The sequence below is a fragment of the Euprymna scolopes genome, chromosome 31 (assembly GCF_053919585.1).
Source record: "Euprymna scolopes isolate OS-2025 chromosome 31, ASM5391958v1, whole genome shotgun sequence".
Lineage (NCBI taxonomy): Eukaryota > Metazoa > Mollusca > Cephalopoda > Sepiida > Sepiolidae > Euprymna > Euprymna scolopes.
This window is the reverse complement of record NC_136512.1, coordinates 48,867,301-48,880,921: the sequence shown is the minus strand read 5'-3', so window position 1 is coordinate 48,880,921 and position 13,621 is coordinate 48,867,301. Positions and strand designations below refer to the sequence as shown.

The following is a 13,621-nucleotide window of genomic DNA, read 5'->3' as shown; positions in this document are numbered from 1 at the left end:
TTTGTTCGTGTTGAAATCGTGTGTCCAGTTGACGGTGTCTTCGCAAGTGATTCTGCAGTAGTGTGTGCATTCTTTGTACGAGCGCTAGTTGCGCATTCGTTCGTGTTGAATGAGGTGTGGTTGCCGGCTGTCAACAAAACTTCCAAGTTGTGAGTTTATCAGCATGCATGGTGCATCTCAACTCGTATTGTTGATTCAACTTCTTCCTATGTGTTGTCCTGTAATTGTTTCTTTGTTGTTGCATCTGCTGTGCGGGAGAGAATATGCATAGGCCTATGTGATTTTGCTCCTCACGTTTGTTGCAGGGTAATGTCAGGAAACGGTGATAAATGTTTGTTGAGCTTGAATTTTTCTTTATATTCGGTATGAAGTCGCCAGCTCTGTGTTTATTTTTTTTGCCAAGTCTGACGAGGGGTTTCGTCATTGTAGTTCGTAGAGGTTCTTGTCGATAGTAGTTCACTTGTTTTCCTTTGTTGAAATGTTCGTTTTTTTCTTTATCAAATAAAACGCGCGTCTTGCTCAAAACAATTAATTTCAAAAAGGTAGAGTCACGATGCGTGTTCGTTTCACGTTGGTTGGTCGCCGGTTTGTTGTGGACTTGTGGTTATAGAAGGAAATGCGTGTTCCTCTTGTGTTCGTGTGTCACCAATTTGTTGAGGTGGTGCAAATTAGGAATAATGAATTGCTTTGAGGAAGAAACAAACAACGTGTTAAATTGAATTAAACGAATTAGGATTTATTTTGTGAAGAGACAAATGAAAGAAAAGGGTACAACACGTGTTTAGTTTGGCGTGTGTCTCTCGCTGTTAACTGGTGAGAAGGAAAGTCTATAGTTTGATGTGCGTCTCTTGCTGTTAACTGGTGAGAAGGAAAGTCTATAGTTTGATGTGCGTCTCTTGCTGTTAACTGGTGAGAGGGAAAGTCTATAGTTTGATGTGCGTCTCTCGTTGTTAGCTGGTGAGAGGGAAAGTCTATTGTTGTAGAGAGAGAGAGAGAGAGAGAGAGAGAGAGAGAGAGAGAGAGAGAGAGAGTGTGTGTGTGTATGAGTGTTTCGTTCAAACACATCCATTTCATTTTAAAATAACGGGGTCACCGTCGTTTGTTGCGGGCCAGGGTATATAAATCCTAACCCGTTACAAAAGAAAATAATGAAACGAATGGAAAGGAGGAAACAAAAACTCAATTGCTGGATAAAATAAATGTGTCGTTTATTTTCTGTTGAAAAATGAATGCTTTAGGTATAACGCGTGTTCATGTCCGCGTTCGGGTGTCACCATCGTTTGTTGCAGGACTGGTGGTATAGAAGTAAAAGGAAATGCATGTTCATCTCACGTTCGGGTCACTAATGTTTGTTCGCGCATGGCAAGAAAAGGAAATGGAGTAGAGAAACGAGAAATGGCAGTTCGATATGTAGAAAGAGAAAGAGAGAGAGAGAGAGAGGGGTGACATCAGTAAAGCTGCGCGCCATGTTAGCAGTCAGCAACGCGGAGGTGTTCTCAGGCACGAGTTGTATAGAGAGAGAGAGTGAGAATGTCAATCCAGTTCATGGAGAGAGAAAGCGTATAAAGTGTACGTACTGTCTGTTAGTTCTTGCCCCGCATACAGTAGCAGGGGGCGTGAGGTGCACGGGCACGTGCGTGCACTGAAACGGAGGCGGCTGGTCCGTAGACCACTTAGCTTGGAAGGCGAGTTGAAAAAGGAGGAAGCAGTTTATTGCTCTTGCTTTTATAGTTGTTTCCGGTGGTCTTTTGCGCATGTGTGGATTTCCTTTGAAAGGGAAGTCACGTTGTCCATGTGTGCGTACGTGTGCGCATATGTGTGCATACATGTGTGTACGTTAATGTGTGTGTGTTTGCATGTGAATGTGAGTGTATGTACGCGAACGTGAATATATGTATATATGTACGTGTGTGTACGTGCGCGCATATGTATATGGCAAGAAATATGGCTTGAGATGTGAGCGCGTGTTTTGTGCAAGACTAGAAACAGCTCTCGTCTTAAAGAAGCTCTCTGCTTTGACAAGTTTCTAGGTCTGACCTAAAATAGAAGACTTACATCAAAGTCACTGGAAAAATGATTCCATCATACCGCTCCAAAAGATATTCCACTCCCAACGCAATCTTCTACACCTTATAAGGGCCAAATACATTTTCTCTTCTTTGCAATATTTTTCCTACAGAAAGATGTGTCGGGCCTTTCTCTATTCTATCATTATTTTCATGGGAAGTGCTCGTCTGAACTCTAATCTATGGTTCCCGCCCTGCCAAACTTTCAAAACAAGCACTTGTGTAGTTACAACCATTATCAACAATTTCCCCTACTCTCTATCTGTTCCGTAATCTAAATGCAAATTCTATGAACAAAGCTTATTTTCTAGAACTACCGTTTGTGAAACTCTGTTCCGGTGGCCTGCTTTCCAGCTGACTACAGCATGATCGTCTCCAAGTAAACAAGTTCTTGTTGAGCCGTCCCTTTTTACCCAAATTTCACCACTAACAACACTAAGCTGCTGTCTCAGTGACCACTGTACACTCATTAACCTTTATCGTCGAGTGATCTTTAGGCCTTGATAAGAGATGCCTCTCTTGTAAAAAAAAAAAAAAAAAAAGCTAAAAAAAACCCTCTTTTATGCTAAAAATTTATATTTGTAATATAAGTCTAGGTAAAAAAAAGACTCTCTTAAGCGTACGTTCAATGAAACATTCTAAAGAGAAATTCGTACAGCAACGGTTAATATGTTGAACGTTGCTTGCCAAGCCATGCTTTCAACGTCGTTGAGAACGAAACTGGCCGAGTTGTTGAGTATGGGCGCGTTAATCATCAATGTGAAGGCTGGAGGAGTTATTTTTAAACGTAAATAACGTGGAAAATAGTAGAACGACGAGTATAAAATAACATAAAATATAGACAGTCAGACAAGACAAGGTAGACGCGTAGCAGTCAGTTGGTGAGCGCTACTTGGTTTCTTCCCCAGTGAATGGAGCCCAGGGGAGGGCGTTTGTGTGCGCACGCGAGTATCGCTTAATATACAAGAAAAAAAAAATGTGAAATTAATTATCTCCCTAAAAAAGCAAGCACTTGTTTCTAATTTCAGGAAAAGAAAATTAACCCCAATCATTTACTTTAATTCGTACTACCTACGGGTGATTTAAAAAAAAAAACCAAAAAAAACAACATTCAGTTAAAAATTATGCCATCTGATTAAGATAGAAACAGATAAAGTTAACAAAATTTTAATTGTGACTACGCAATTTAAAAAAAATATTTAATCTCATTTATTAGTGCTAACTTTCGATTTTATTTGGTTTTTCCTTCTTGATACCTGTTATCGTCATATTTTAAGCAGATCTATTTGTTGATATTATTCACCCTCCTCTCTATCTACAAAATAATAATAATAAAAAATCTTAAAACAATTATACTATTTCCCTTTTTTTTATTTATTTAAATTTTGGCGCACATACACTGTCTATGCACTTTATAAATGAAATTATGCACACAGTTTCTTATTTTTGTTTGAATATGCTGTGTTGACCGACGAATTTATTTGTTCCCTTTTTAACGCAAACCCCTAAACACTTCTTAGGTTAAACCAATTTGAACATGTCGTCTTCCGAAACGACCCCAGCAATTGTTGTGGACCCTCAGGTGACAGAGACGAAGAAGTTGAATCGAGAATTGGGTTATTTTTACCTGTTTGTCGCCAGTATTGTTATCTGTTCATGGCTATTTGGAACCCTGGGGTTGTCTTTCATCTGGACCCTAAGTCTCATCGCAATTCTATTCAGTATTTGGAAGACAAAGCTCTTCAACCTGATTCGAAGGATTTTAGACTTGGAACAATTATCCATTCATCGGAAACGGGCTTTACGCCAGAACGAAACGACCGAATGGTTAAACTTTCTGTTCAATCGATGGTAAGAAAACCTTTCTCCCTTTTCTTTTTATTTTCCAAAAATGAAAAAAAAAAAAACTTTTGCAAGACCATGCTGAAATTATAACATTTAGAAAGCCTTTCTTAACATGGAAAGACGAAGGTGTTTTGTCAGTCTGCTACTTCAGCTAACAATTTAACAAAAGATACCGTAAAAATTGAATTTAACTTGAAAATCCTTTCTAAAAAAATAGCATGGTCCATATTCTATTCTGCATAAATACCAAAAAAAAAAAAAAAAAAAAAAAAAAAACTAGTTGCTTCTATAGAATTTGAACCGCATCAAACTTTTATATAAAGTTTGGTTCAAATTTTGTTTAAAAAAAATACTAGTGTTCGATTTACGATGGCAATAAAAACGTTTTGAAGTACTTATAATTTTTTTTCCTACCCGGTTTCGCTTGGATTTCGCTCATATTTTGAATAATATTTGTTTTAAATTCTTTTTTTTAATCATATGTCCATAAAATTCTAATGTACTTTTTTTCTTTTTTTTTTTTTTTTTAAAGTTTTAAAAATCCGTGCTTTAATCGTTGATGGCCAAGTTGTTTTTCTAGCATCAACTTTATTTTATTTTTTACTATTATGATATTATACACAAAAAATTTTTTGTCGATATATTTTTTCACAAACAAATGTTAATGAATTAAAAACAAAACGAAGTCGATGATTTAAGAATGGCAAGCTAACGCAAAGAAAAAATCGCACAAAAGCACAAAACGCTTGTTAAAAAGATCTTTTAATCTCAGGATAAACATGATTTTTGAGACTAAGAATCGTTGACGGAAAAATAAGAATGAGATTCTATTTTTTTGTCAGAGATACGTCAATGCCTTAGAAATTATATTTATTTTAACAATAATTCATCACTTATCAAAACTAAAAGCTACTCAACAATAAGGGTGAAATAGATTGACAGTATTAGAGGATTGAAAATAGTGAATGGAATAAACATGTTTGAAGACAATTTAAGTGCTTATTGTCATTAGATTTGGAAATGACCATACTGTAACCCTTAGTTAAGCAATCTTGTGGCAACGTGTTCCACAGAGGGAAAGTTTTGGGAAAGGAACCGTTTATACTATAAACTTTATAGACATTGGGTTTACAATCCAGAGACGAAAAAGTGATCAAAAACAAATATGTTATCAAAGGCAAGATAAGTTACTCTTCTACCTATCTTGAAGGGATTTTATTGGTTTTACTTGCTTTAAAACGTTTAATCGGTTCGAAAATGAAAGTATTTATCTGTAGGTGTGAACAAGAAAAATGGCGAGCTAACCCTAAAATATGTGAAGTTTAGAGAATGAGTTAAGACTAAAAAATTATACAAAATACTGTTAGAAACTCACCCAATATATGTTATGTTACCGTGGCATATATTCAGTGGGCTTGGCTTCTAACAATATTTGGTATAATTTTTTAGTCTTAACTCATTTTCCAAGCTTCACATATTTAAGGGTCAGCTCGCCGCCATTTTTCTTGTTCGCACCTATCGATAAACACTCTGATTTTCGAACCGATTTCACGTTTTAAAGTGAGTAACCACTAAAAACTTTTCCAGATAGGTAGAAGAGTAACTTATCTTGCCTTTGATGACATTATATATATATATATATATATATATATTTTATTTACTACTTTTTTGTCCCTTTGTGGTTTGTAAAACACAAATAGCCAATATTTTGCTTCAAAACAACTAGTGTGTGTTGTGTCGACCAAGGGATAAAAGTTTATCACACTTTTTGCTCAAATATTAAACCACGAACTATTGAACCCAACTTCTATTAATGTAGTAAACATATTGATGAACAATTTAAAAGCTCTCATTTCAGTCACTTCGCTTGTTTTATTTACCAAACAAGTCGATATTGAATTCGAATAGAATATAAAGTTCGGTCAAAATTGCTTAAGTTACTACTGCTATGGCAACCTGATACATTTTTGAAATTGTATACTGTTCCGTTTTTTTAAATGAAAATAAAGATTAACTTATAATTCTCCCCTTTCTCAAAATTCGAATAGCGTTTTCCATTTCTCTAACAATTACAAACTTAAAAACAAAAACGAACAGCTGACAAAACCGAGAGGGCTGTTACCGATTCATAACATATTTGTATTTTCGCGTTAGAAAATCACTGTTATTAATGAAACGGACTTACATTATTTGATTTAAAAAAAAAAAAATCTAAATATGTAATTTTATGACAAGATTTTCTTTGTTTGCCCCCCCCCTCCTCCCCCCCAAAAAAAACTTTACTATTATTCGGCACATTTTATTTTCGTTAAAGTTAAAAATGTACCTGGACATGGTTGAATGAAAGGCTAAAAAAAAGAAACAATGAAATGATTATACATGATTCAGCATTGAAGAGTGATTTATAAAATATATGTGACTAATTTCATTTGTGTGTTTGCTTGCTTTCATTCTAATAAAGCACAGATTCAACTATTGATCAGGGTTAATACGTTCTAAATCGAAACCCCCCCCCCAAAAAAAAAAAAAACCGGGACTCAATTCTCAGCGACACTCTGTCTCTGCTCTAACCAGGTTCTCGAGAACTCAACGGCTCGACTCTCTCAAATATCTTAACTTATTGATTGAGATTGTCGGACTGACTTCCTCATCTTGGTTGTTATTGTCACAACGTTTCGGCCTCCGGCCTTCGTCAGGTGTTTTGTATCGAACTGGGGAACCGTTTGTTAGGAGTCTCGAACCCAACCCTTTATTATTACGGGGGGTACCGTGTTCGGACTCCAGCTAGGCTTTGGGACATAGTTGCTGATTCTCTGTTTTGAATGTTACTTTTTCACTGCCTTCGTTCAGGATTGAACTCAGCACCTTTGGGTAACTGTAAACTTTGATACAACGTTTAGGACCACTCGGCCATATGTCACTAGGACAATTCTTAGTTGGTTTTTGTTAATGTTAAACCTATGTTGCTATTCAAGGTTTTCTCTATCTATCAGAGGTGTCCAAATTGCATTCAGCTCTATGCTTGGTTTGCTCAGTAGGTTGTTATGTCCGAGCATGTGAGCTGTTTCTTTAAGTTTTCTCACTTTCCAGTGGGTCTCTCTGTTTATTATTTTTACTTCATCCCATAGGGGGCGATGGTACCCCCTCTCCATCCAGACATGGTTGACTATATCCGATTTTTCCGTCTCCCCTTTAGTTACCGCCGTAATAATAATAAAGGGTTGGGTTCGAGACTCCTAACAAACGGTTCCCCAGTTCGATACAAAACACCTGATGAAGGCCGGAGGGCAAAACGGCCGAAACGTTGTGACAATAACAATAAGATGAGGAAGTCAGTCCGACAATCTCAATCAATGAAAACACCTCATCTCAAAAATACAGACAATTACTATCCCGGCCTGATATTATCTCATTTATGCAAATTAATGCGCAATCGAACATGCTGATTCGTCGCCTTCTCGTCTCCCATCGCTCGGGTTTTAAGTTCGCATATGCAGCCTACCTCCGTGACAGCAGTCACACTCAATTTTCACTACACGCCCCCCTGATCTCATGATCATAAACTGGGTAGGGAAGTAACATTAAAAACAGAGAATCAGCAACTATGTCCCAAAGTAGTATCCGTCTCCGCTATACACAGCTAGCGCTCGTCACTCCGCTATACACAGCTAGGGCTCGACACCCCGCTATACACAGCTAGCGCTCGACACTCCGCAATACACAGCTAGCGCTCGACACTCCGCAATACACAGCTAGCGCTCGACACTCCGCAATACACAGCTAGCGCTCGACACTCCGCAATACACAGCTAGCGCTCGACACTCCGCAATACACAGCTAGCGCTCGACACTCCGCTATACACAGCTAGGGCTCAACACTCCGCTATATACTGCTAGTGCTCGACGCTCCGCTAGACACTGCTAGGGCTCGACACTCCGCTAGACACTGCTAGGGCTCGACATCGCTTAATAACGAGGCCCCCCTTTTCTTTGTCAGCACAACAGGATTTCATTTTAAATTCCGCATTGAAATAGGCCTTCTATGCAAACAAGTAGACCAAACTGCATTCCAACACGTTCATTTGACGACGATAGTTAAAGAAATCCAATGAATCCCAAACAAAAAGACAAAATCCGACATCATATCTTCAGCCTTCACAGTTTGACATGAGTTCTTCAATTCTCTCTTCGACAACGCTTTTCAATTTTTAACGCGACTTTTAATTTTTCAGGTTCGATGCGAATCATTTAAAATTTCCCATTTCATCTCGGCCGCATTGGTTCCATATTTGAAACCAAAAAAAAAACCTGGACTCGATTCTCAGCGACACTCTCCACTCTAACCAGGGTCCATCCGGTTCTCGAGAACTCAACGGCTCGACTCTCACAAACATCTTAACCCCCGGCCTTATTGATTGAGATTGTCGGACTGACTTCCTCATCTTGGTTGTTATTGTCACAACGTTTCGGCCATTTTGCCCTCCAGCCTTCGTCAGGTGTTTTGTATCGAACTGGGGAACCGTTTGTTAGTAGTCTCGAACCCAACCCTTTATTATTACAGGGGGTACCGTGTTCGGACTCCAGCTAGGCTTTGGGACATAGTTGCTGATTCTCTGTTTTGAATGTTACTTTTTCACTGCCTTCGTTCAGGATTGAACTCAGCACTGTAAACTTTGATACAACGTCTAGGACCACTCGGCCATATGTCACTAGGACAATTCTTAGTTGGTTTTTATTAATGTTAAACCTATGTTGCTATTCAAGGTTTTCTCTATCTATCAGAGGTGTCCAAATTGCATTCAGCTCTATGCTTGGTTTGCTCAGTAGGTTGTTATGTCCGAGCATGTGAGCTGTTTCTTTAAGTTTTCTCACTTTCCAGTGGGTCTCTTTGTTTATTATTTTTACTTCATCCCATAGGGGGCGATGGTACCCCCTCTCCATCCAGACATGGTTGACTATACCCGATTTTTCCGTCTCCCCTTTAGTTACCGCCGTAATAATAATAAAGGGTTGGGTTCGAGACTCCTAACAAACAGTTCCCCAGTTCGATACAAAACACCTGATGAAGGCCGGAGGGCAAAACGGCCGAAACGTTGTGACAATAACAACAAGATGAGGAAGTCAGTCCGACAATCTCAATCAATGAAAACACCTCATCTCAAAAATACAGACAATTACTATCCCGGCCTGATATTATCTCATTTATGCAAATTAATGCGCAATCGAACATGCTGATTCGTCGCCTTCTCGTCTCCCATCGCTCGGGTTTTAAGTTCGCATATGCAGCCTACCTCCGTGACAGCAGTCACACTCAATTTTCACTACACGCCCCCCTGATCTCATGATCATAAACTGGGTAGGGAAGTAACATTAAAAACAGAGAATCAGCAACTATGTCCCAAAGTAGTATCCGTCTCCGCTATACACAGCTAGCGCTCGACACTCCGCTATACACAGCTAGGGCTCGACACCCCGCTATACACAGCTAGCGCTCGACACTCCGCTATACACTGCTAGCGCTCGACACTCCGCTATACACTGCTAGCGCTCGACACTCCGCTATACACTGCTAGCGCTCGACACTCCGCTAGACACTGCTAGGGCTCTACACTCCGCTAGACACTGCTAGCGCTCGACACTCCGCTAGACACTGCTAGCGCTCGACACTCCGCTAGACACTGCTAGCGCTCGACACTCCGCTAGACACTGCTAGCGCTCGACACTCCGCTAGACACTGCTAGCGCTCGACACTCCGCTAGACACTGCTAGCGCTCGACACTCCGCTAGACACTGCTAGCGCTCGACACTCCGCTAGACACTGCTAGCGCTCGACACTCCGCTAGACACTGCTAGCGCTCAGTACTCCGCTAGACACTGTTAGCGCTCACTACTCTCTGACAAAGACAGATACTACTTAGCAAAAGTGAGGCTACACGGCTAGACACAGAAATTTTTAAATTTCTTACTTAAAAACGACTTTACATACAAGTCGACTAAATCGTATTGTAATTCGTTTTAACAGCGACTACTTTTTCTCCAAAATCGACTTGAATTGTACTGTCATCAAAATAAATATCGTTCAAAAACGACACCTTTTTTCTCTTTTTCAGCACGATACGATTTCATATTAAATTCCGTATTTTAAAATAACTTTTAAATACATACACGTCGTCCGAATGACATTTTACGACTTTTTTCAAACGCAATAAAATCCGAGTCAAGTTGCACTTTCATTAAAAATGAAAGTCGCTTAAAAACGACACCTTTTCTTTTAACACAACAGGATTTCATTTTAAATTCCTCGTTGAAAAGCAAATTTAATGCATACAAGTCATTCGAACCGCATTTTAAGTTCTTTTAACAGCGATGACTTTTTTCAAACAATAAAATCCGACTCAGACTGTACTTTTATAAAATAAATCCATCGCTTGTCAGCACAACAGGATTTCATTTTAAATTCCGCATTGAAATAGGACTTCTATGCAAACAAGTAGACCAAACTGCATTCCAACACGTTCATTTGACGATGATAGTTAAAGAAATCCAACGAATCCCAAACAAACAAAATCCGACTTCATATCTTCAACCTTCGCAGTTTGACATGAGTCCTTCAATTCTCTCTTCGACAACGCTTTTCAATTTTTAACGCGACTTTTAATTTTTCAGGTTCGACGCGAATCATTTAAAATTTCCCATTTCATCTCAGCCTCATTGGTTCCATATTTAAAACCGAAGTAGCTTCTAATCGAAAAAAAAAAAAACCTGGACTCGATTCTCAGCGACACTCTCCACTCTAACCAGGTTCCATCCGGTTCTCGAGAATTCAACGGCTCGACTCTCTCAAACATCTTAACTCCCGGCCTTATATTATCTCATTTATGCAAATTAATGCGCAATCGAACCTGCTGATTCGTCGCCTTCTCGTCTCCCATCGCTCGGGTTTTGAGTTCGCACATGCAGCCCACCTCCGTGACTGCTGTCACACCCAATTTTTACTACATACCTGACCAAAAATCACATCGGTAGAGTCTAGTCTATATTATTTATTTATTATTTTTTTAAGGATGGCATGTTCTCTATCGGTTTGAGGTATGGTCCTGTGCAATTCTAGAAGGTTCACTTTCCCAGGCTTTATCTTCTTGCCTTTTGAGAAGGGGTTATTTTATTGCTAATCGCCTGAGGCGGACTTACCGAGGAATGTAAGTGGGATCTCTGCCAGTTTTGGTTCAGCCAAAGTGCTCGTTTTCCTTTAGGGCACTGAGTTTTCAAATCAGATTTTCCTGACTTTGTGTTTAATCTTCCTGCCATAGGTCCTCGATCGGTGTATACTGAGGCGATTTAAGTACTTATGCAGAGAAACTATCTTGCTGAAATAATGATATTTAGAAACCCATTCTTATTGTGTTTTTTAACTATTACACAAAAGACACTGTAAAATTTGAATTTAACTTAAAAATACCATAAAGTATCGCGATTTAATTTTTGTTCCGGTCCAGAGTGCCCCTTTTTGGGGACTAGGTTTTCCCCACATTAAAAATCAATCTTGTCTTTGTAACTTTGCCAACTCATCTGGTAAACACGTCAATAACAATTGACGTGTTTACTAGATGAGCAACGGTATCATTTTCACCTGAAGAAAAGAATAATCTGAATCAATGAAATAAAGCGACGAAATCCTTAAGTGTATTTCAAGTAGAGACTGGCTGCAAAAAGGCCATCGATCTGAAGTAACATTTGATTTTCAATATTTCATTTGGCACACGTGAAGATTCGATGCAGCATGCTGGTGATGATTGTTTCCAAACTACCGCTCTCGGTTTGCTAGCACAAACCACCATCATAATGACGGGAAAAAGGGAGGAATAATGAATTTGACCGGTTCGCCTGTAGCCTACCTATCTTAATAATAACTAGCGGCATCTTTGCTATGTAATATATTGCTGCTGGGCATTCTGTGGGCGTTCAGCATGAATGAAGACACCATCATATTTTTCAAGCCCTTTTGTTTAAACTGTATCTCCCCCACTTTCCTAAAATAAGAACTTAGATATATTGCCTGGGCTGATTATTTCATTACAAACACACCAATCAATTAACTAACATTCAATCACTTTTCATAATTCTTGGATATGTTACTAATTTTGACAATCATTTTTCATAATTTTAACGCACACTATGGCCCAACTTACTAAAATAATAACTTTGACATATTTCCTGGTGTGGTGGGACTCCCGTGTTCAGGTCAGCAACTGACCTTTAACTTCTTTGGAAACTGTGGCTCGTGATATCAATCTACCGAGAGTCCTTCACATGGATTTTCAGCGTCTCTGCTCTGCGTTGATTTTTGCTGAAAAGTAAGAATGATGACCTCTGCATGTGCCAGAAAGGAAAGCAGTTTTTCGAAATTAATACATAAAAACATTAACACAGTTAGGGATTAGGCCACCATTACTTCAACATGAATTTTTGAGTATAGTATCAGTCTCAGCATTCCAGTGACTTTAATCCCCACCTCCTTAAGAAGAGTTTTTGCAATTACTGCCATGAGGACATTAAGGACGAAAATATGGACTCTGGATTACTTGATATATTTACGTGATTTTTGGAATTTTACAAATAAACCCCTAGCGTGCACTTGATCTATTTACCTGATTTTTGGATTATGACATCTTATGTCAATGTAGTACATCTTTTTTAACAGAAGATAATGTCATCACCGGAAATAAACGCGTCAGACTATCACCCCCCCCCACTCGAAAATGAGGAGATTATGCCTGGGATCTCATTAAACACTCACAAAATCTATTAACTCACATTTAATACGAGCGTGTGTGTTCTTAAATCTCAACCAATGAAATTTGCCTGAAAGCGTGACACACAAAAGAATACATGCTATTGTATTAATATATAGATAATAGGATTAAAATCCAGTACCGTCCATCTTTGTTTACATTCTTTGTCAGCTGAACTTTATCCTTCACGATGAATGGCCTGAAAAAGTCACTTCTGTTTAATATTTAGCAGTTTTAAAATATGCAAACGAACTTGGCGTTTTTTTTTTGTTTTTTGTTTTTTCAGAATAACAGTCGGCGAAGAATGTAAACAAAGACGGAACTTGATCTTTAAGTACCTCCAACACGTGCCACAGATTTAACCTTGCCCCAATACGTAACTGTAATTTAATTTAATATTAACGTTTATACTATTTAAAAGAAGCTTCAAATAAACTGCTAATATTAAAAAAATAAAAAAAATTTACAGCATACGAAAATAATGAAAATACGAGACAAAAATCGTCTTTACATTATTGATCCCTTAAAACAGCATTCCTATATAGTGATTATTTTGAAGCCATGTTTAAAAAAAGCTAGCAAAAATCAACTAATGATCTGGTTTTCATAAAATTTTCGATACTTATTCATTTTTAATTTAAATATTAAAAGTAGATTTCATTAAATATATGAGGGGAAGGTATGTACCGATTATCAAATTGGTTGATTACCAATTAATCGGGTTTTCTAATGTCAATTTATCAGCAGACTTTGTTGTCATAAATGATACTAATATTATATTGTAAACTTTGTTGTCATAAATGATACTAATATTATGATGTACTGCTAACATGTAGACTTTTACAATTGCACTGAATTTAAGGCAAATACATGTAAGCATATGGAAAATTTTCCTCCTTTCTCTTCCTATCGAATTAAC

General features: G+C 38.2%; 1 protein-coding gene across 12 annotated transcripts in view; it reads left to right on the top strand.

Annotated features, from left to right (window-relative positions):
- Positions 1-2,699: 2,699 nt before the first annotated feature.
- LOC145255736 (extended synaptotagmin-1-like) overlaps positions 2,700-13,621 on the top strand; it is an 888,623-nt gene continuing 877,701 nt past the window's right edge. For 11 of the 12 annotated variants that reach the window (XR_013863897.1, XM_080114367.1, XM_080114365.1 and 8 more), the window contains exon 1: positions 2,700-3,917. Coding sequence is in view for 11 of the 12 variants with exons in the window: in XM_080114367.1 (XP_079970493.1) it covers positions 3,604-3,917 (314 nt within the window). In the remaining variant the exon portion in view is untranslated. The remainder of the gene's footprint in view (positions 3,918-13,621) is intronic. The other variant, XM_080114364.1, reaches the window with a different exon arrangement.